This window comes from Quercus suber, unplaced genomic scaffold, assembly GCF_002906115.3.
Source record: "Quercus suber isolate HL8 unplaced genomic scaffold, Cork oak 2.0 scaffold_594, whole genome shotgun sequence".
In the NCBI taxonomy this organism is placed as follows: domain Eukaryota; kingdom Viridiplantae; phylum Streptophyta; class Magnoliopsida; order Fagales; family Fagaceae; genus Quercus; species Quercus suber.
The window spans coordinates 98,282-122,352 of NW_027070039.1; the positions used below are offsets into that span (position 1 = coordinate 98,282).

At 35.0% G+C, this 24,071-nt stretch overlaps 1 protein-coding gene and 1 pseudogene across 3 annotated transcripts; one reads left to right on the top strand and one right to left on the bottom strand.

Moving 5' to 3' along the window:
* The first annotated feature begins 252 nt into the window (after positions 1–252).
* LOC112023771 (LRR receptor-like serine/threonine-protein kinase EFR) lies at positions 253–5,480 on the top strand (annotated as a pseudogene).
* A 2,741-nt stretch (positions 5,481–8,221) lies between these two features.
* LOC111996105 (protein HESO1) lies at positions 8,222–21,423 on the bottom strand. 3 transcript variants are annotated; one of them, XM_065764956.1, is made up of 8 exons: positions 21,256–21,422; positions 20,419–20,565; positions 17,183–17,389; positions 15,934–16,109; positions 15,753–15,854; positions 11,380–11,467; positions 11,100–11,258; positions 8,342–8,436 (listed from the first exon to the last, which is right to left on the bottom strand). In XM_065764956.1, exons 1-7 carry the CDS (start codon positions 21,287–21,289, stop codon positions 11,122–11,124), a joined length of 891 nt encoding a protein of 296 aa, XP_065621028.1. In that variant the 5' UTR covers positions 21,290–21,422; the 3' UTR covers positions 8,342–8,436; positions 11,100–11,121. The 3 variants fall into 3 exon arrangements, with proteins under 3 accessions (XP_023883811.2, XP_065621028.1, XP_065621027.1); XM_024028043.2 differs by lacking the exons at positions 11,100–11,258; positions 11,380–11,467 and having other exon boundaries at positions 8,222–8,436; positions 21,256–21,417; XM_065764955.1 differs by lacking the exon at positions 8,342–8,436 and having other exon boundaries at positions 11,106–11,467; positions 21,256–21,423.
* Between the last annotated feature and the right edge of the window lie 2,648 nt (positions 21,424–24,071).

Sequence of the window (24,071 nt, forward strand, 5' to 3'; positions counted from 1 at the left end):
ATTTTAAGTCTCAAATGAGGACAGTGAGTACAATAGTCAGACTTCGGCTTGATGGAATGCAAAGTCAGACCTAGCAGCAAAAAAATCATATAATTTACATGATAAAAAATGTGGTTAGAGGAAATTTCAAAAGAAGTATTCAGTTAAGTTCATGCCATAACTGACCCCTGCTTAAAGTCTCTTTTTTGCTTAACATAATTCTCTATATCTCTCTTTGCCTTGCACCAATATTTCATCATCTGCTTGAAACCAATGAAACTTCATAACACCAAGTTTCATGTGATATGGCCTACATACCTTCATGCTATTCTTCTCTTTCCTATAAGCCTACTACACTTGCAAACAACCAATGTTGCAGCTGCTCCAACGAATAAGACTGATAGGTTGGCTTTGCTCAAATTCAAAGAATTGATAGCCAATGATCCACATAAAACCTTGAGCTCTTGGAATGATTCTATCCACTTCTGCAACTGGCATGGAGTTACATGCAGCCACCAGCATCAAAGAGTCACAGCCTTGAACCTACAAGGCTATACTTTGCATGGATCCATATCACCTTATGTTGGCAACCTTAGCTTTCTCAAGTTGGTCAACCTCCGTGACAACAACTTATATGGAGATATTCCACAAGAAGTTAGTCATTTGTTCTGACTGCAAGATCTTCTTCTTAGTAATAACTCGTTGACAGGGAGAATTCCAGGTAGCTTGACCAACTTTCCTGAAATCAGAGTCATTGATTTCACTGGGAATAAACTTTCAGGGAATATTCCTGTTGAGCTGGGCTCTTTGAAGAAGCTTGCGATGCTTCAAATTGGTGGAAAAAATTTGACAGGAGGCATCTCGCCTTCTTTAGGAAATATTTCTTCACTCCAGGAACTCTCCTTAGCACTCAATAATTTTGTGGGAAATATTCCGGATGAAATAGGCCTTTTGCAGAAATTATCTTTCTTTGAAGTTGTAGGCAATAATCTTTCCGGTATGATCCCTTATTCCCTTTACAATATATCAACAATGAGCATCATCTCTACTGCAGTTAACCGACGTAATGGCACTCTTCCAGACAACATAGGACACACTCCCTAATCTCAAATATTTGTCCATCTCTACCAATAAGTTCTTTGGTTCAATCCCCGTTTCACTATCCAATGCTTCTTGACTTGAAATACTTGCTCTCTCCGGAAACAATTTTGTAGGACAAGTTCCAACCGATCTGGGAAACCTGCTACACCTGTGGTGGCTAGGTGTTGGACGAAATAATCTTGGAAGTAATTCAGCTAAGGACTTGGATTTCTTAACATCTGTGAAAAAGTGCACCAAACTAGAATGCTTGATTTTTCTAATGACAATTTTGGAGGTAGTTTACCCAACTCTATAGGAAATTTGTCCATGCAACTCCGTGCACTATATCTTGACGGAAATAAACTATCTGGAATTATTCCTGAGGCATTAGAGAATCTCATCAACTTAACTTCCTTAAACACGGCACATAACCTGTTCACAGGCAGCATTCCCAGTCATTTTACAAAGTTTCAAAAGCTGGAAGGATTGGCTTTGAATGGAAACAGATTGTGAGGACCCATACCATCCTCTATAGGTAACCTCACTCAATTGGTCAAACTTTACCTATCACAGAACAATTTGGAAGGACACATTCCATCCAGCTTTGGAAACTGCAAATATTTGCAGTACTTAGACATTTCAGAAAATAACCTTAGTGGAGCCATACCCAAAATCAGTCTTCCCCAATTACTAGTACTCAACTTATCACAGAACTCATTAACCAGCACCCTACCTGTGGAAGTTGGCATTTTCAAAAATATCAATCAATTGAATGTCTCTGAAAACAAATTGACTGGTAAGATTCCTAGAGCCATTTCAGATTGCTTGAGCTTGGAGTACCTTTACCTGCAAGGTAATTTATTTCAAGGCACCTAACCTCCATCTTTGGCTTCTTTGAGAGGCCTTCAGTTCTTAGATCTTTCACAAAACAACTTGTCAGGGCCAATTCCTAAAGATCTGCAGAAACTCTCCCTTTTACAATATTTGAATCTTTCTTTTAATAATCTGGAGGGTGAAGTTCTAACAGAAGGAATCTTTAGAAATGCAAGTAACATATCAGTGAATGGAAATAAAAAGCTTTGTGGGGGTATCCCAGAACTGCAGCTGCAAGCATGCGAAATTAAAGTTATGAAAGAAGGAAAATCCCATGCTTTCAAATTAACAGTCATAATTGTTTGTGGGATTTTTTTCATCACTTTGTCTTCACTTTTTCTTGTTCTCTATTGGAGGAGAAAATCAGAAAAGAAATCATCTTCTACACTCTCAGGTACTGACCTCATTTCAAAGGTTTCATACAAGAGGCTCTATCAGGTGACTGGTGGATTCTCTCCTGACAATCTAATTGGATCTGGTAGTTTTGGATCTGTATATAAAGGAATAGGAATTCTTGATCAAGAAGAAATGATAGTTGCTGTAAAGGTTTTGAACCCTCAACAGAAAGGAGCTTCCAAGATTTCATTGCTGAATGCAATGTGTTAAGAAATATTCGGCATCAGAATCTTCTTAAAACCTTAACATGTTGCTCCAGCATGGACTACAATGGTAATGAATTCAAAGCTCTAGTGTTCGAGTTCATGGCGAATGGAATCTTAGAGAAGTGGCTACATCCATATATAGACAATGAAAATCAATCAAAACATTTGAACCTTCTTCAAAGACTAAATATTGCAATTGATGTTGCTTCTGCATTACATTATCTTCATGAACACTGTAAAAGACCAATCATTCATTGTGATTTAAAGCCAAGCAATGTTCTTCTTGACAATGACATGATTGCTCATGTTAGTGACTTTGGCTTGGCAAGGCTCCTTTCCTTAACCAATGATGTTTCTCAAAATCAAAATAGCACAGTTGGACTAAAAGGTTCAATTGGTTATGCTACTCCTGGTAAATAACTACTTTAATTCTCAAATATTCCAAATCATGATTTTGATCAAGTTGACCAGCATCTCTAACAATCTTCTTCTGACTAAGATTTACATGTTCATTTTAGCAATGTCGATTTATTTCCTCAGGCTTCTCTATGATTTTTGCTGATAGAATGCCAATCAGGTTTATCAAATATGTAGACTACCAATAAATAGAATTATGTAGACCCTGCATAAAAATGGTGCGGACAATTTTTTATTTGAGAGAATTGGTTTCTTTGTAGCCTGGGAATATTGGTTCTAGGCTTCTAGCTAGGATTTTAATGCTTGGGTACAGATTAGTACGAATTGCAAGGGAGGATTTGACCACTTGTTTTTTTCCAAGGTGAACACACCAGGGATCGAACCTGTGTAGTTTACCCACCTTAGGGTGGAGGTTCTAGGCCAACAGGCCATTGGCGATTTGACCATTATTAAAGAAGTCACAAATCATTCATAACTTCCAACCAATAAAAAAGAGTCTTAAATATGAGAAGACAATGGCATGTCTCGTTTGGGAATAATACATTGTGATTGGAATCTAAAGCTGAAAATGCAAATCGAAAAAAGATTTTAAGATCAAAGAATAGCCTTTAGTTACACAAGAAAATGAATATTGGTCAAAAGGAGACAAACAAGTAGATATGAAGAAAGATTCACACCAATAATCCCAAGATAAAAGAATGCTTAGATTGGAGGTGAAGCCATTGAAGTTGTAAACTTTTTTGACCAAATGTAGGTTGGATTGAAGTACTAGTGTAGTAAGTCTTGTCTTCCCACTCCCTCCTCCCCCATCCCCTGTGTCTTTTGTCTATATTATTATCTAAAAAAAAAAAAGATAAGTGGTCTAAAATACCACGTCGGTTAGTTAATGAGTGAGTCTTCGGTTTATAAGCCAATAGTATCAGGACCTATTACTCTCTTTGTTAGGTTCTAAAGATTTAGAAATTTATGTATTTAGAACTCTAATTTGTATTGTTGGCAAACCATGATCAAAACAGGTTGTTTAGTCTTGTTTAGGCTTGCTCAAAGTATGTTTATTTGTAAAACTGGAATCGAGTGAGTGCAGATTTATTGGACTAAATCTGTAAGGCTCGATCGATCGAAAATTAGACTCGATCGATCGAACCACGTACAGATTTATTTTTCTGCAGAGTTCCAGTTCAGCCCAAACTCTATTTAAACGTCTTGGGGTTCAAGTAACACACTTCTATATATAAGGAAAACCCTAGAACGTTTTTGGGACTTCTGTGAGAGAGATTAGAGTGCCTCTTGTGCCTCCTTTTATTTTTAGGGTTTTGTACCCAAACCTCTCTAAGTCTTTGTTGCTCATATTTGCTTTAAAAGAAAAGCAAGCGAGGAGCTTGTAGCTGATTGAAGAATTCAAGAAAGAAGTAGTCCGTGGATTCGGAGCCTGCGCGTGGTCGTGTCAGGAAGTTCTACTGGTGGGTAGCATTAGGAAGTCGAGCGGGGAGCTTGTAGTCCTTTTGTACGAACTTCAATTCTTTCATAGTGAATTCAGGTTAGCCTTGAGGATCGGTGGGTCAAATCCTCCCCAGGTTTTTACCGAGTGGTTTCCTGGGTGATCATATCTTGTATTATTTATTTTCCGCTGCTTTATATTCTTGATATGATTGTTTGGATTGTTTTAACCTAGAATTGCTTAATTTGACTAAGTAACAACTTGGCTAATTAATCTAGGCTACGCAATCTGGTTGTTTAAGGGGTCTAAATTTCCTTCACTCTTTAGCCATGGCTTGTTGAGAGGCCTTTATCTACTACTTAATTACAAATGAGTAAAGGAAATATAATGATCAAATGATCCTAATCATTAACTTATATTTTCCATTGTAAGATGCAAGTATGACTGTTGCTCCCTTCTATCATGCAATTTGCCAAGGTTTTTACAAGTTCTGACTTTAGAATGCAGTTTCTCTATCATATATTTTCAAAATGTTAAAAAAAGCATTTAACCTCTAAATATTGTATCTCAGATCACAAAAAGCAAGTATTAAGCTGCTATATGAAATTTCCCTCACATTAACTAAGCATGTGAAACATATAAATTGCAGAATGGGTGGTGAGGCATCAAGGCAGGGCGATGTCTTTAGCTATGGAATACTAGTGTTGGAGATGTTCATGGGACAAAGACCCACTGACGAAATGTTTAAAGACAGTTTCAACCTCCATAACTTTGTTAGGATGGCATTGCCAGAAAAACTTGTGCAGATTGTGGACCCAAACCCTTCCACAAGAGAAGTAGATGAAACAGAAACAGAAGAAGACAACCATGACAATTATGATCACAAGGATCCAGAGGCAGAGGAAGGAAAAAACCACATTGAGAACCTACACCAGATGAATGCTAATATGCACAAGTGCTTATTTTCAGTTTTCAAGATCGGCCTTGCTTGTTCATTGGAATTACCACAAGAAAGAATGAATATGGAGAATGTCACCAGGGAGCTACATCATATCAAAAATGCTTTTCTTGGTATAGGAATTTATGGATAATGAACAAGGTATTATAGCATGTTTCCACACAGTCATACAGAAGTTTAGCCAATAACAGATAACCCATAGAGTGACTAAATTTCACACATTATAGTTTTCAGATGAATCTTTCAAACTACAAACAGAAAACTTTCTTAGGTACCTGATCTGCTAGTACAAGTAGATTTTCTGGTGGTTTTATTAGGATAGAAAGATTAAACCAAGTCTAAGCCACATTGGATTTTTTCTTCCTAATGTTGTTTTTGTTTCTTGTAGTCTCAACATAGGAAAACATAACTAACTACTATTTTTGCAGGATCATGGAACTTTGTGAAGAAATCAGATTACAGGAAATCCCCTTTAAATAGCCGCCTTGAGAGTTGAGCGTAACATCTACTGTATTTACGTGTATGTTCTTTGTTGGAAATAAATCAAACCGGATTTTGTAAGTTATCAACATGTTTGTGACAAAATGTTATAATGTTGACATGTATTAAGGATATAGCACTGCACAAATTACATGCTAATAAGAAAAAAGTCAGGATTTATTTGATAAAATTAAAACCTTGAATCAAAACACATTTTGTACTATAAATGAACTAACAGCATTTGAACATAAAGCAATAGGTAAAAAAAAAAAAAAAATTTGAATAAAGGTAAGAAACCCCTGAGCCAGACTATTTGTGCAACTTCAGAAAACTTGTTCTAAAAAACCGTCGTTGAGATTCTTTCTCGAGCAGAATGCGCGCTTGCAATGTAAGGATTAGCATTCGGATAGCTAAAAAAAATACTCATTTTTACACTCAATGTTTGCAATCAAATGACCTTTTCTGCCAAGTGCGGACCTCAATAACTGGTGCATGAGAAATTGAGAATGATTACTAGGCATTTGGACTATGGAGTGCAATTCTAGAACGATTTGTAAAAAATCAATGGCAACGTGGCAAAAATTGAAGAACCACTTGCCAACGCCTATAGGAAACAGGGGTATGTTTGGTAGAATAAGTGAGAAGGCCAAATATATATTACAGATTGAGAAAATATGTATAGATCTACCACTGTTTGTGAAATATTTAGCAATCTATCATATTTTTGAAACTTGAGTTTGCCATATAACTCAAGTTCTAAAAACTTGAGTTCTATGAAAAAATAGCCTTTAAATTTGCCGTGCTATTTTTTATGAAGCTCGAGTTCCATAAACAATTTTCAAAATTTTTCTATGGAGCTCGAGTACCATGAAAAACTCAAGTTTCTAATTAGTAGTAGATTCTTACATATTTCAAAAATAGTGGTAAATTGTAAAATATTTTTAAAAACAGTATTATTAGACAATTTTTGGCCTAAGTGAGAACATTTTCAAGATGGGCTTAGCTACAAAGGGCATCGGTCCTAGATAGGGAGTACTTTAGCTTAAAGATGCTTGGTTTCTAAATGCTCGGGTAAAACCCTTACCCATTCCAGTTGGACATCCATGTCAATGTAGTCACTGTGTCCATTTCCTTTTAACTTGAAACTTGAAAGCATTGCATTGCACATTTGCGCAACCTTTGTCACTCACAATAACTGCAAGCCCAAGTACTTTTTTTTCTCTCTCTCTCTTTTTTTTTTTTTTTTTTTTTTTGTTGTATTATAAAAGTTTAGAATCCAAGGGGAAATGGACCTCCAAGGAGTTCGCTCCACAGGCCCACTATTTTGGATGATTTTTGGGGAGAAAAAATGGTGGAAAGAGGGACTTGATAAACAAAATTACTTATCTAACCTCATCTCCTCCCACTTGTGTTTACGTGGGGTTTTTTTCATTTTTAATATTGAAGATTTTTTTTTTTTTTAAACAACTATTATTATTATTATTATTATTATGTATTATTTTTTTTTTGGTAATAGAGGCATAAGAGTGAATTTAAACAAACTTCATTTTTTATCTTATCAATTTTCTTCTCAACCAAACAACATAGTTTTCTTTCCTTCTACTTTTTCGTCTCTTAATAGGGGCCATTGCACATTAAGCTCAAGGTGATCAGATGAACAACTTGACTTTCAAAAGAAAAAAATTTTACTTGCCAAAAAAAAGAAGTATATACATAATTATTTTTAAACTAATCTATCACCACCCTAAAAGAAAATTGTTCTAATCTATTCCTAATTAATCATGGCATCGTGCCATTTGGTACTCCCAACAACCGTCACATGGGTCATATAGCACAATCTTTAAAACTACAAATTCTGTTACCAAAGAACATTAAAGTTAAGTTAAATATCAATTAAATTGAGACAAGATTTCTGCTTTCATAAACCAATATGGTGATTAATTTAACTTCAATATCTATGTTAGGACAAAACAATCTGATTCTAGATGGCTCCTCTTCTACGTAAACTGCACCTTTTAGATTACCATTTACCTCTCTTTCAAGAATACTAGCACTAGTTTTATTATCTATGCCTCACTTACCCTAGTACTTCGCCAAACCAGTCGTATGGATTTGATAATAGAAGAGTAAACAAAAACCCCAGTTCCATGACCTTTCGACCACACCACTAAAGTGTAAATGTGGCGGTATAACAATTAGAAACACCAAACCCAAAGCACAGAGAGAAAGAACGTGAGTCATATGAACCTTGGACATAAATATATGTTCCTCAGAACCTATTTGACCTGATCATGTCTCCTGTCTTTAGAATCCATTATAAGTGAGGCAAACAAAATAGTCTTTTTCTTTTTTAATTTTCACAATGGCCTTCTAAAACACCCCCCCCCCCCCCCCAAAAAAAACAACATTAGAGCACACAAAAAAGAAAAAGAAATTAACGTTTTCAGAGAAAAGAGTATAACTCAGCTTACATCTCCACCACTCTAAGAATCCAGAACGACATCAATGTTTTGTGCTTAAGATTAAAGATGAAAGATACCTCGAAGATCATTAGCAACATTTCCTTCGTATATATCTTTAAGAGGTGGTAAAATAGCAGGCTCACATGTCTGAAAAAAAACAGTGCTAAAGAAAATTAAATCTTCCTACCAATTGTCAAAACTCAGAACTGAATAAGTAAACTTCAAAATGCATAGAACCAAAGACAGGAAACTAAACCAACTCAAGAATATATATACATAAATAAAACTATGTGAGTAGGAAGAAGAATATATTGGCGTCTCAAAACATGACAAGACGTTTTAATCATAAAAGGAATAAGTTTGATGCAACAGCATGATATCCTAAAAGTTTTTGGCAAACCAGGTCCAAAGCAAACATGGCAAAATTTGCCAAACAATACAATTTCGGAAAAATATTAGGCAGATGGCATGCGTTCAAACTTAATTAGTAAGTTAGACTTTTTTTGGAAGTCAATTTTAAGAAACTCAACTTCTAGGCAACTTCAAACCCCTCCCCCCGCCGGCAAATGTTTAAGTCTGACTTGGATTAAAAAAAAAAAAGAAAAGAAAAAAGCCACGTGGAAGTCGAGTTCAATAAACTCAACTTCTATTGAAAGTCGAGTATAGTGAACTCGACCTCCATAATAGGTTAAAAATGAGGAAGAGTGACATACAACATAGAAAATCGAGTATAGAATACTCAACTCCAGTCCAGTGATTACACCACCTACCCCACTTGTCTTAGTTATGCGAGCACGATAAAAAAAAAAAAAAAATTTAAATGGAACTCGAGTCTATCAAACTCGAGTTCCAATAAATTTTACACCAACCTCACTATCTCAAATATAAACTCTTTGATACACTCTGATACACTTTTCATCTAACTCACTCAACTCTCACTTCTCCCAACTCTCTCCCACGCCCAAACTCTCCCTTTCACACACATTGATCATTCTACAAATTAAAAAGCTTTTCTTCTTCTTCAATTTGTAGGTAAATATTCAAACCATTTTAATTTTTTTTTTTTTGGTTAGACCTGGCAAATATATATACTCACTTTTTCATTTGGTAGATATATACATACACATACCACTTTTATATTATTGATGAGTAATATGTTGTTTGTAATGGTAATTTATTATCATTATTATTATTGTTTTTTGCATTTGTTATTTGTGCTTTGTAATGGGTTGTTAGTTGCAATGTGTAACATGTACAAATTTTTTTAATGGGTAACATGTTATTTATTTGCAATGTGTTGTAATGTATAATGGTTTTTTAGTTGTAAGGTGTAACGAATATTAATTTTTTAAGGTTAGGAACCATGTACAAATTTGTTTGACTTTAAAAATTTGTTTATAATTGTTTGGTGGACTATACAATGTTATCTTTATATTTGCCTTGAGGCAATATTTTGTAGTTCATATCGAATAAAGGTGTTATATTCGTTACTAACTTTTAGTAAACTTATTTGACTTATAGGCTTGTAATGAGTTCGATTGATTTATATCTATATTATGGTGGGGAGCCCTGCAATGATGTGACTTATGGAGTGACATATGAAGGGCCTGGTAAAAGGTTAGAGATTATTTAGCTAAAAAAATGGCAGGAGATTAATTTGAAGAATTTGAAAAAGAAAATTATGAAAGAGCTGGACTTGGACCGTCAGTTGCATGACAAAAAAATTATATATCATGCTCCTTATGCAGTGTTCAGTGACCGTATTGTCTTCACGCCTATTGAAATAAAAGGAGACAAGCATGTTAAGATTATGTTTGACAGGATAAACTCTACGCTCCAGTTAAAAGCTACCGAGTTGTATAGAAGTGTGGAGCCTTATATAGAAGTTGGCGGTGAAGATGTGTAACAAACAACTTTGGAGGGTGGTGGCGGGGAAGAATTCCAATCATTACATATAAATTGTTATCCGACTCTTATCCCATGCACCACAATTGGGGGTTATACACCACCATGCCAAGAGACACCAACTCCAATGGAGGTTTGCGGATCTAGTTATCGACAAGAATATATTCAATCTCTAGGGAGGGAAGACGAAGACGAAGATGATGTTGATCATGGTAGAGATGAGTATGAAGAAATGATTGGTAGAGATGACTTTCACGAGAATACTATAAACTATGAAAATGTTGACAATGTCCGTCATGATGCTGTGGATGATCATAATGATGATGCTATAGAGTTTCAAGATGATATAAGCGATGGTATAGGTGTGCAGCCTGCAATCCCTATATATGAAGCTCATGGCCCGTCATTCCATGCAAACACTTGGGATAATATAATTGATCCTTCAAATGTTGAGATACCATTTTCATCAAGTTGGGTGCAGGGAATGAATTTTAGCAAAGGGTTGATTTTCCCCAATAAAGAGGAGGTGAGACAGGCATTAATAGTTTACTCTATGGACAACAACAAGAATTATATAACTGAGCGGTCCAACTAGCAAAGATTGTGTGTAAAGTGCGCGAATGAGTCATATACATGGAAAGTCCGAGCATTCTCGCAACGGAAGCTTAACGGGTTATGGGCCGTCACAGTATACAGCGGTCCTCACACTTGTCCATCAGTTGGGGTGAACAAAGATGACAGAATGATGGATTCCAATTTTCTTGCCAAAGAACTTCATACATATGTACTTGCAGATCACACTAGCAAAATAAAGGATCTCCAAAATTTGATAAAGGAAAGGTTTAACCATGATATATCGTACTACAAGATATGCGATGCGAAACAAAAGGCTATTGCAAACATACACGAGAATTTGGAAGAGTTGTATCAAAAGTTGCAGAAGTTGTTGTTGGCATATAAGGATAACGATCCAGGTACACAAGTGTCTTTTCGGTCGATCAACGAGGACATACTAAATACTATTATATTCAAGTATGTGTTCTGGGCTTTCGCTCCTTCCATTGCTGGATTTGCACATTGTAGGCCAGTAATTAGTATTGATGGAACTCATCTTTATGGAAAATATAAAGGAAAGTTGTTGATTGCAATGGCTACCGATGCTAATAATGAAATTTTTCCACTTGCCTTTGCGGTTGTGGATAATGAGAGGGGGCCAGTTGGGGATGGTTTTTATCTTGCCTACGGACTGCAATACAGGATGTGGTACCTGATTCTGGCATTTGCATAATATTAGACTGACATAGAGGTATAATATCATCCATTGCATAGTGGCCCAATGATTATGTTCCGATATATCATAGATATTGCATTAAACATGTGGCCAACACCTTCAACACTCAATTTAATGACAAATTCTTAAAGTCTTTGGCCTTGAAAGCAAGATACGAGCATCAAGATCGCAAACTTGAAAAAATATTGGATTGCCTTAAGGAAGCTGAACTCAATTTCAATAAGCATCCCAATCCCAATATAGCAAAAAAGAAGCCATACTCCTATCTAATGAAGGAGGGTCTAGAGAAGTGGACACTATCACATGATGGTGGACGCCGTTATGGGGCAATAACTACCAATATGTCCGAGTGTTTCAATGGAGTTCTAAAAAGTGCACGTGGATTACCCATATCTGTATTGGTTGACTACATTTGGTGCAAACTTGTTGCCTATTGCCCTATTTCACATAGAAGCAAGTAAATCCCCTTCAAATTTTAACCATTACGAGATAATGTAACACCCTGCAATTTTAATCATCTTAATCAATTATCAATATTAAGTGATGCACACCCTAACGAGAGAAATTATAATTTTATGAACATGTTAGTTAGCCTACATGCACAATGACCAAAAAAAGAGGTTATTTATAAAAAATAAAATGTTTTCCAGAAATTCATTTCGTATTTACATGGATAAGGAAATTGGATGGGATAATTAGCCAAAGGACCAAGTAGACAAGAGGGAAAGTTATTTAAGTGGACTTATAGAGATAGAAAGTGAGAATGCAATTTTAGCAATGGAACCAAACACTAGATATCATATTATTTTTCCTCTACCTGGCGTCACCAGATTGTTTTCCCTTCCCTCTGTAGCCAACACAACTTCCTCACACTTGTCACCACATTTGTTCTCCTTCACTCTATAGCCAACACAACCTTTCCCTCAGTTCAGAATTTATACAACATGTGACCCAACCAAATGCCTAGCTGAATCTTGGAGAAACAAGAAAGGTTGACGTCGTTGAGGCAAGTCAATTGAAGTTTTCTTGCAATGCTTTTATCGCCTTGTCGTTGGGCAAGTTAGAAATCATTTGATGTTAGTTCCGTTGGGGTAAGTCAATGGAATATAATGTTAGTCTCTTGGGCATCTTTGATTTAGAATAGTTTCTGTTGGGTGATGTCCATAGATATATGGGTGGGTCCATAGAGATGAGAAATCCACTTTCTTACTATATGGGAATCATGTGTTTGAGCTTTCGGCTTATATATTAAACACTGACCTTTAAATCAGATTTGTAATTGCTCTAGGAATTACAATTATCTACTGCAGGTTGCACATGGTAAGGGCTGTATTATATTTGGTATGTTATGGGTAAGGAATACTAATCTTGTATACTAACTGATGAGAATGTGTGGTTATTTCGAAATTGTCATTGTGTAATCAACTAAAGTGCCTAATGTTGTTATGTAATTGGACTTGTCAATTGAATATATATCAGCAGAAGGTTCTCTACACAATCATATTTGGTTCAAGATTCCACTTTATCAATTTATCAAGTATATTAAGTGGTGCAAGGGGAGTATAAGATTTCAAGGGTCAGAGTTGATTGGCTGTTTAAGCACTAACAAACCAGCCTTGGGCTGGTTTTGCAATTTCTCTTGAAGTTAAATTGGTTAAATTTTGATGTAGAGGGCTTGGTTTTGAGAAGTCTTGAGATGGGATTGTGAAACCTAGACCTAGTGGTGAATTTTAGAGTTCAATTAGTTGTTTGGGTTTGTTAAAGGAATATGGATAAAAGGAAAATTGGAGGAACTATTTTCATAATGTAATTAGGACCATGAGAATTACAGTATAACTTGATTCTCATTTATAGCAGAAAAATCAGCACTATGTGACTAGGGTGCCTTCGTTACTAGCACACTATTTCATGGTAGTAGTTAATATTACGATGCTTTGTCATGTATGTTAAAGTACCTTTGAATTCAACCTTATAGGCTGTAGCCAGTGACTTTTGGAGCACTCTAAAAGCTCGAATTTTTGTGAAAACATAAGAGCTGTTTAAAACCCTAAATTAAAGATTACGGCTCGGTTGATTTTACTCTAACTTAAACTAAGTGCGAAATAAAGTAAATACGAGCGAACAAACAATATAACTACTCTAAGCCATATTCATCAAATATCAATAATAAAATGAAAGTTAAAAGAGTAAGGAAGAAGAATGCAAACAGAAGATAACACATTGATGTGTTATCAAAGAGGAAACCAAAGAACTCGGCAAAAAACCTCTCCACCGCCATCCAAGCGGTAAATCGATCCATAAGAGAATGAGTTAGAGTACACAAATAACAAAAGACCCTCCAAGCTTAGTTTACCCATGTACTTGAGCCCTCCAAGCTCCAGCTACCAAATGACTTGACGAAGACTTGCCTTCTCTAACTCTCTAGATCACGCAATTCAACCCGATTGCATCCACCAAACAAATGATTTCTTCCAATGCTTCCTAACAGCACCAAAACCTCACTTTACACTCAAGATGGGTGTGGTAAGTGTTTGGGCTATCAACCTCTCAAAGATTTGGATATGGAAAGGTAAGAGTTGCGGAAAACCACAATGGATTGTATAGAGGATTGTGGGTATGACAATTTCTAACTCTCAAGGGTTATGGCTAGGGTTTTCTCTCTTAAACCACTCCCCTCAATATGTGGGTAATGTGGGTATATATAATGTGGGTAAAGAAATGGTGTATCAAATATGACAAAATAGCAAAATAGAATGTTTCGCGGGCATCTCGTGAGAAGGCCTTACCCTCGAAATACTCACGAAAACCAGCTGTTACCATCTGTCATGACTCTTCGCATTTTGGTCATGTGCTAAGCACATAGCTTCACTTCGCGGGAAGGCTTCTCGCGAGCTACCCGCGAAAATTCCTTTGATCTTCAATTTGTCTTAAGTCTTCACCCTCTCTCTCACACACAACTCATACAATAAAATCCCACATAAAATACAAGGTACATAAGATTGAACAAAATTACAATAAAATTTGGCACGAAATTAAAGCCAACACAAAATAATTGTAAATCACAACTTTACACACTCAGTTGTTGGTTTTGTAGGAAGCTTAAGGTAAGCAATACTTCTTAATGTGGGGGTTATCCCAAAAATAGTTTTGACTATCAAACTATGGTTATAATGAAGAAATATTTATATTTATGCATACAACTTGTTTCTTACTCTCTAAATATTTGATGTGGATATTATTAAAAGCCTTGATTCCTTGTTTGTTTGAAAATATTGTGGGACGAGCTAAATTTTATATAACTATGAATGTGTGGGTGAGACATTTTAAAAGTGTGAAATTTTATAAAATCATATGGTTTAAGTTTCCTTTGCGTTTCCTTGAGAAATATTTTGCTCATTTTTAATCATGATATTTTGAGAAAAGTGATTTGAATACTTTGCAAAATTTTGTTGAAACGTTGTCTTGAGAACTTATTATTGCACAACCCTGTTAACAAGGTGTAAACATTGACCACAAGTAGAAAGGCCTAGGGAGGAATTTTTAATGTGGTTATATTTGATATGTTATGATGTTGCTGCTCTCAGTAAAATTGTATTGTTATATGACACATTTTTGTGACCATTTTGAAGCAGTGAGATATGTTTTCCCACTATTATTTTATGAAATAATTGCTTTTGAAATCTTGAATGATTGAAAAGTTGTGATTTTGTTAAAAATGTACTATTTTTGGAAATGGCTCGTCCCCACCCCATGTTAGTAAATTCCATTTATTGAGTTATCTCACCCCTTTTTATCCCCTCAATTCAGATACTTAGAGGCACTCACAGATTAGAGGTTCCCTGGATGAAGGCAGTTGCAGTCTATTTTTATTGATCTTGAGGGTTTTATATGTTGACGGTTTTAAATTATGAACTTGAGGATTATTTCCTTCGGATTTTTAAGGATATCATATTTTGGAATTTGATGTAATACTGGTCCATGAGTAATTTGGACTCTAGGGAGTCTGTCTTTTGTTAGTCTGATGTTTAGTAATTGGGATTAGAGCTCTTGACAGTTGTGACATGAATTTTAGAGTAATGGTTCAATTTTTATTTTATTTCATTATGGATTGTCTCCAATTGAACAGACTAATATTTATGGATTAGATAATTTGAAAAATTATATAGACACAGATACTTATACAGATTGACCAAGAAGTTATCTCATGCTCTCTAGACCCTGATCAGGTTTGGGACTTGACAAATAATGATCAAGATTCAAGAATTACCTGAAAATGGAAGATCACAAGCAAACAAAGAGAGTATGAATTGAAAGTCCCACTTATTGGAGTCGCATCATTTATCTCATGTGCTTTCGCCCATTCCTTGACCTACACATACTAGAAAGAACGCATCAAATACTATAACTGATCCCACAACAGCAAGTACCAGATTGCTACAAGAACATACCAGTAAAACCATGTCACGAAAGCGCCCATCTATCTCACTGATCCACAACAAGAGTTTTGACTTCATTTGGCTCTCCAAGTTATCAATTGATATATCACAAGAGAAGCCATAGTGGCTACTCTTGCATTTTAGAATTGGAACTCTCCCACAGATTAATTGCACCATCTGCCATCGACCTGCAGGTCAAAACTGTTATGAATGAAGAAAGAGGCATTGTAATGAAGAATAATCAAACAAAGAAGAACAATGTTGAACCCGTAAAAATTTTGTAAGCTTGCATGACCTCATGCATTTATGCTCCTTTCACTTTCCCATAAAAAAAAAAAAAAAAGTACTACTGAGTTTAAAACTTTAAAGAAAACCTCTGGAGTTCGAAAAGGCAATACAAATGGAACTGAAGCATCCAATTTCGAAAAGATTATTAGAAGGCCACTTAGATTGAGCATCAATGCATCACACACAAACCCTGGTCCCTAGGTTCTAAATTTTCAAAGATTATAGAGAGAACACTCTGACACCATTCATAGATTTGTCTTCACAGTCTAAAAGAACTTTTTTTTAAAGACGGATGCAACAAAGACATAAGCACATGCATGAGGAATGAAAAAAAAAAGTTATTTCTTTAAGTTCCAACTCCCAACAATGATCCTTTAGATTCAATTAGTTTACTAGTTAAATGCAATGTCCAATACAATGGAATGATATATTTCCAATGTCATATAAAAGCCACTCATAGAATCTTGCACATTTTCAATTACAACCTGGAAAAATGGACATCAGTGTCTACTATATAACATTATTACAAACTACACAGAAACTACACTTTCACAACTGGACTGACATGCTAAATAAAGTTTTACTGAATTCTGGAAGAAAAAAATTGCAAAAGGTGAAGATAGTACAAGGACTGAAGTTCACCAATTTGCACTTTATGTTACAGTTCATACATAATTTTCTTTTTTATAATTTCCAGGATTCATAAATACCTTCTGCCCTTATCACAAATTGTCCTGATTGCAAGAGCACGTGTTTCGATACATGCACTAGAGATAAGTAATTACAATAAAGAAATAATTAAAGTTAACAAACAAAAAAGAGAGATTGTCAAGATAGAAGAAACATGGATTTTCTGAAACTTCTATGCTAAAGTAATGAGTCAATGCAGAATACAAGCATTCAAGAGAAAGAGAGGAAGGAGGAGGGGGGAGGGGGGCAAAACAAAAAATGCTTGAACTCAAAAGTAAATTACCTCCCAGCATAGCTTTTTGTAAATCTTCTAGTAAAAAAATTTTGCAGTCTTTTTCTTCTTTTTTTTCTTTTTTTGATAAGCTTTGTTTGCGGTCATTTTCAACATATGAAATATATCCACCCTTGGGTAAATTGATAGAAATATCCATGTCACTCCATCTTGTGAAGAGATTAGACACAAATGACCCAAACGGCTCCACTGCTGCACCTGTTTGAGCCAAGTCATTAATTTAAGTTGTTAATCATAAAATTTTTACCTAATGGCAAGCATTATTCTTTATATAAATAAGACTTAAAAATTCATGATGACTCAACAAATGAAATGTAGTCAAAAAATAAACCAAGAAGAAAATTTATTTAATTTGATGATCTTTACTATAGGTTACATGTCTCCTTCGGCTTATGGAGACAAAGCAAACAATGAAGACAAAGATTTATATGGTGCTAAAAACCTACAGAACTCATGAAAATATGCTTAATTTGATGACCTTTGTAGCATGAATCTTCCTCTTTTCTTTTTTCTTTGGGGACCAAACTACATCAACCCTAACCCAGCCATCCTGTTTCAAGTTAGAAAAGATGGATCCTCTTAATGCCCCGCCTGCATATAGGTAGATAATTTTTTTTGGGTGGGGGTATTAGCATGCCAGGCAACTAAGAATTTCCTATCTCTATGCACATGGAGGTGAAGCTTCCTCACCAAGACCAACATTCAAAAGAACCTCGAGATAATTTGAGACAAGCTCTGTCTATAACACATTAGATACATAGGTTGGGAATTCTACATATGCAAGTTAAGTTCCTTAGGGACTTTCTAGATTGGGAGATAGGAGTGATTGAATCAATGGGTCTACTTTATTCCAGGAAGATTTCAAAAGAAATGAAGATTGCTTAGTTTGGACTCCAAATGAGAAAGGGCGTGTTTGAGATTATTTTAATTTTGACCTATTTGAACTGATTTCAGGTAGCTCAATGCTTTTTCCAAGTGTTGAATTGATTGATTATGAATTGTGATGGATTATTTGACTTCGTGTTTAAAGGAATGTGGTTCGGTATTGTCTCAATTAAGAGGAATGTCCATTCTTGAAGGAGGAAATGCAAGTAAATAAAATTATAAGTTACCACACTAAGCTTCTAAGTAAGATCAAATGCCATTGGATTCCATGTTACTAAGTTATTCAGGATCACGCTAAATCTGATTGTAAACAGAGCAATTCAAAGCCTAATCAATCTAAGCAGTAAACATTTTGAAGGTAAAATATACAAAGCAGTGAACAGATCACGGTGTAAGTAAAGATTCTAAACATCAAATCAGATAATGAACTATGGATCAAACAAGACTAACAACTAAAAACATGAATCAAAGGAAAATAAACTTGCATAAACAATATAAACAGTGTAACAAGATTACAAGGAAGCAGTTACAAGCATGAACACATTCTAAAGCCCTATGATCTATGAGAGAATATCCTAAGGAACTAACAATTCAAGAGAAGAATATGATCTCTGTATTAGCAAGTTTTTCAGTAGAGAATGGTGTCCTTTTCTTAATAGTGAGCTCTATTATACTTGAGGTTCGATGGTTATTGACAGCTGTTCCTTCCACTTGTCTCTCTTTCCTTGGTCCCGAATGACAGTTGTCACAATGTTGGATTCTGCTTTGTAACTTCTAAAAACTGTCTCAATCCCACATACCAGTGCCTTTACAGGTATAACTACCCTTGTGCCACTTGGAATGTCCTTAGCAGGTCATGAAATTTTGGACTAGTACCAATAGGGCAGTTTACCGTATGATCCTATTATGAGTGTTTGAGACATGCTTGTATCTATATTCCCTTAGAAGGGTGGTGGGGGTAGCAAGGTATCTCCTATGGTGGCTTTCTTTGCGTGGACAACAATCTTGGATAATCATATTGAGAGGAAGATGGTGGTTGTTAATAAATGTATAACATGCAAGTGTAGTAAGAGCATCTGCTTCTTCATTGTCATATAGCTTGTTGTGGTCTGTTGCATTTACAGCTTTTGGAGTGATATGGGTGATGCCAAGGCGGGTGATAGACTTGATGTTTTCATGGAAAGGTCAGAGAGGAGCATTTGGCTGTCATCGAACCTGGTTGTGTGGCAAGCAAATCCTCATTGAATCATGTGGAACATTTGGAGAGAGAGTATTCATAGGACTTTTGAAGATGACAAGAAATTGATGCAAGATATTAAGAGAACTTTGTTTGAATATTGCATTATGATTCAAGGGGTTTCATGTACCTATTTAGTTGACCTCCTTGGACCATATGGATGTTCATTTATATTTCTTTAAGGAAGCTTGAGCTCTCCTTTTTTATAATAAATAAAATATCTTATTAATTAAATAAAAAATAAAAAGTTCTAAGAGCGAGAAGAAGACGGTGCTCAATTTTCCAAAATAAAAAGAAAAGTAATTTAATTATTAGTCACACAAAACCAATCACGCATGCTTTAAAAAAAAAAAACAAACAAACAAAAACAAAAGTCCTATTTTTACCACACCATCTGCTCAACTATAATGTCAGCTGCCAGCCCCCTCTTCACATTCAAAGGTCCAACTGAGCATCGATTATCCAATAAATATGGGCCAAAAGGTATGTGCTGATGTAAACATTAGTAAATTCAAAACTAACATTTTCAACATCTTAAAGAAAACCATGGCCACTACATAGTCATGGCTCAGTGGTGATACATAGCTATCTTGGATCAAACAACATAGGTTATTTTATCAAATGAGCCCCCGTCCTCTACACACAGCTCACAAGCCAAACAGGTTCAACAGCAGCCATGATTCTTTGGCAGGCTTTCTTGCTAATATTATCATAAGATCAATTAATGGCAACTAGAGCACACCTTAAATGCCACCTGACAACCCTTTCAATTGGAACTTTTTTTTTTTACAAGCCAACTATGTGTTCTTTCACAGCATGAAGGTCAAGCAGTCTTAGGATTCCTGAGATCAAGAAGCTTCCCTTTTTTAACATGAACCATTCTGGTGGATGGATCTGTGCATAAAAATTTTATGGGATATAGAATGGAATCTTTCCATTCCCACCAATTGTATCTTCAATTGCAAATCCTGGAAGATTTATTGATTCTAAGTATGTTTCAAAAGTTGGCAAACACCATAAGCAACAGTCTTTAACAGAATCTTATCCCCAAAAAAAATAATAATAATCTTTTGAAAGACCATGAAACTGTGAAAGCACAAATTACCTCTCAAACTTTCCACAGATTCAATGACCCCTCGCAATTCCTTAATGAATTGAGATCTTGTCACCCAATCCTCCTGCAGAGTCTTGAGCACTTCAAGTACTTCCCTCAGAATATGCTCCAATGTATTGTAGGCACTCATTTTTATTTCTGAAAAACATTAGAGATGCAGTTCAATGTGTCAAATATCAAGTGCAAAAATGGCACACAAAAAAGGGTAGAAACTGTTTTAAGTCGCCTCTGAAAATGCAAATACCCAATATGAAGAATTTCATCAAATAAAAACCTCGAAGTCCCTTAGTTCACCAACCATAAATTGAGCTTTGAGTATTGCTCACAAAGTTCAGATGTAAATCATATATCATTTAAGTTCATTGCATCCAACACATACTTAATTTACAACAACAACAACAAATCTTTAGTCTCAAAAAATTAGTTAGAATCAGCCACAATTATTCTTTTACTTCATTCTGTTCTATCTAAAATCATATACTTTTTTTCACTTGTCGAATGAAAAATAACATTACAAATAAATTTGGAGAGTATAATGATGTAAAACATAAACTGAGGACAAATGAATCAACAAGAATTTTTCACGTAAGGACCCCTATTTCCTTAATTTCGATTTATCAACAAAAAACACATTACTTAAAAACCTATAAACAAATAAAATTAAATAACTTTACCCAAAAAAAAAGGACAAAACCTCACATCAAAAATTTGCTTAATCATATCAATAGTCATCATACTGACAACAAATAGACACATAATCTTTCAGATTGTTATAAACACCAGAGCAAAAATAGCTTATATCAGAATCACCATCAACAAAAGCATTACCTGAAGGCTGAAGCTTAGCTGAGACCCTTTTCATCCACCGTTTACTAGTTCCTAGTAAGTCAAGGCACCCTATCACAATGCCTTTTATAATATAGGCCAAGTTGAAAACTTTCTTTACTGTAATAACATCATATACGAGTACTGTTATAGACACAACAAAACTTCACACAATTTTACAACATTTCTAAATTAACACACTTAAATATTTAAATTAAAAATTATGGTGGGTCACGTGTGAATTCACATATTAATTTAAAATTATTGTGACATTTTTTCGTACCCTGCTCATAATATATCAGTACCTACGTGATTGAAGAGAGAGTTTTTCTTTTTCTCGTCCTTTGTGGGGGACCAATACCATTGACGAGGTACTGGACAGTTTGGAAAAGCAAGAAAGGAAAAGGAAAAGGAAAAGGTGGGTCTATCTTAGAATTGTCCACAGTCCACACTCTCCTCCTCCTCGCTTCGGTCATTGTCTTTGATCAGACAATTACTTTGATTTTTATGTCGATTGGAGGAGTGGGGTCTTGGTCCTCATCACCCCTCGTTCTCATTGTACTAGGTACTAATCTTGCTTGTCTTGTGCGTAGCATTTGATAATGATAAAGTCTGTGTAGAAACAAGTAGACAGTAGCCATGCCTATATTTTCCCTTCCTCCATTCGTACTCCTAATAAGAGTCCTAACGCTCTGAAGAAAAAGAGAAACGTAAGAATGTGAAAGAGAATTTTTCCTAGTCCTTGTAAAAAGTACAGACACTTCTCATTTACGTTTTGGGTGGGAGGATGAACTCAATCGTGTACAGACAAGACAAAATTTGAATACACTATATTAAATGTTGTTCTTTAAATTCACTTTTTTAAATTTAATTACGTGATTATTTAATTAAAAAATATCATGATTTTTAAGTTGGGTTGTGATGTGCTTTTGTGCTAGAACTTCTTTTTCTCTCTCTTATGTGTGTGTTTGTTTAAAAAAAAAACTAAAAAAATACATTTTTATCTTATGATAAAAAATTCACTTGGCAGAATCTTATCCAATCAAATTATTGATGTGTTTAATTTTTTTTTTTATATAGGAATTTATTTAAAATATTGTTATTGTTATTATTATTATTATTATTATTATTATTATAATATGTGCATATTGTCTAATTAAAGTCCTAGATACTTACAAATATTTTAATTTATCATAAACCTAAAGTTTATGGATTAATTATTCAAATTGAAAGTTAAGGATGAAGTTGACACTCATCTAAAAATTTAATGATTTTTTAAATAAGGTGTAAAATTAACAAAAAAAATTCTCAATTTTTCTCTTTTTCCTATTGTGGGTGGTCAAAAATTGAGTAAGGGTACTGAAGTAATTTCACGTAGTGAGATCTGCACAAAGAATCCTACCAATCATAATAATGTGGATAGACAATAAAAGGGTAAGGGTATCAAAATTATTTCACATAACAAGACCGCGCAAAAATACTACAGATCATAACGATGGTACCATCTCCATACCATTATCTAAAAGGTTGCATTAAGGTCCACATCAATCATAATTGTATTAATTACTTCACCAACTCCCACTAAGGTCTACTCTTTATCATTTTAATGCAATGTGACCTATTTCTTAGCAAGGTTCCCAACCAATGAAAAAGAGCATCCAGGCCAGCATAGTAGGTGTAGACCAATCATATCCTTCCATATATAGTTAGAGGGTAGCCATAAAGGTATAAATGCCACCTCCTCGTTCACTTAGGCTCCGCTTGGTAGGAGGGAATGGAATGGAATAGAAAAGAATAAAAAAAATAATTTTAGAATATTCTTCCCTTCTCTTGTTTGGGAGTTTTAAATGAGGGAATGGAAAGTTCATTCCCTTGTTTTGGAGGGAATGTAATGGGTAGGAGAGAACACTCATTCCTCTCTATTCCCTTAAAACCTCAAATTTTCATTTCCCCCGAAATTGGAAGGAATGAGAGGGAATGGAATTATATTTAATGATTTTTTTACTAAAACTCCCAAAATACCCTTATATATTCAACCCTTTATTTTAAAATAGGGGTCTAATAGTAATATTGTCGTAAAATGATTCCATTCCATTCCCTCCATGTTGCTCTCAAACAGGATTACTTATATTCCATTCATTTTCATTCCTTTCCATTCCTTTATTTTAAAACATCCAATCAAGGTTACTTAATTCCATTCCATTCCATTCTTTTCCATTCCTTTCCCTTACTTAAATACATTCCATTCTTTTCCATTCCCTTATGATCATCTCATTCCATTCTATTCCATTCCCTTATGAACTCCCAAGCGGAGCCTTAGAGGTTCACATTCAATATCACAAAATTGAGTTCTCAAATTTCTCTCTTTTTCACATTAATTTAAGCTTTGGAGTGCTCACTACTACCTAGTGCGATACCGTGCCTCACTGATATTCAATTAGAGCTTCCAAACCTACCCAATCTTCCTAAATTCACCCAAGTTTAATCTTATCGCTTACATCTACAAGGGAATCAACATATAATGCAAAAGAACCAATTTATTAGAACTTGGAGGCAAAGACTATGACATATGTGGTTTTTATTTGCTCTTATATTACTGTTGTAAGAATTGTTTCCTAAGTAATGATTTAGTTGGGTCAAAAGAGATTGTAATTCAGTCGCTCACGCTGTTACTAAATTGTCTCTCGGTACTTTAGAGTTCTTTTGCTTTAATAATCTCAGTCGTCTTGAAGCTCTAGTAGCTTTCTATAAAGTAGACTGCCCCTCCGTTTTCTCTTCTTAAATTGACAAAATGGGCTTTTGCCCTTTTCGAGCAAATT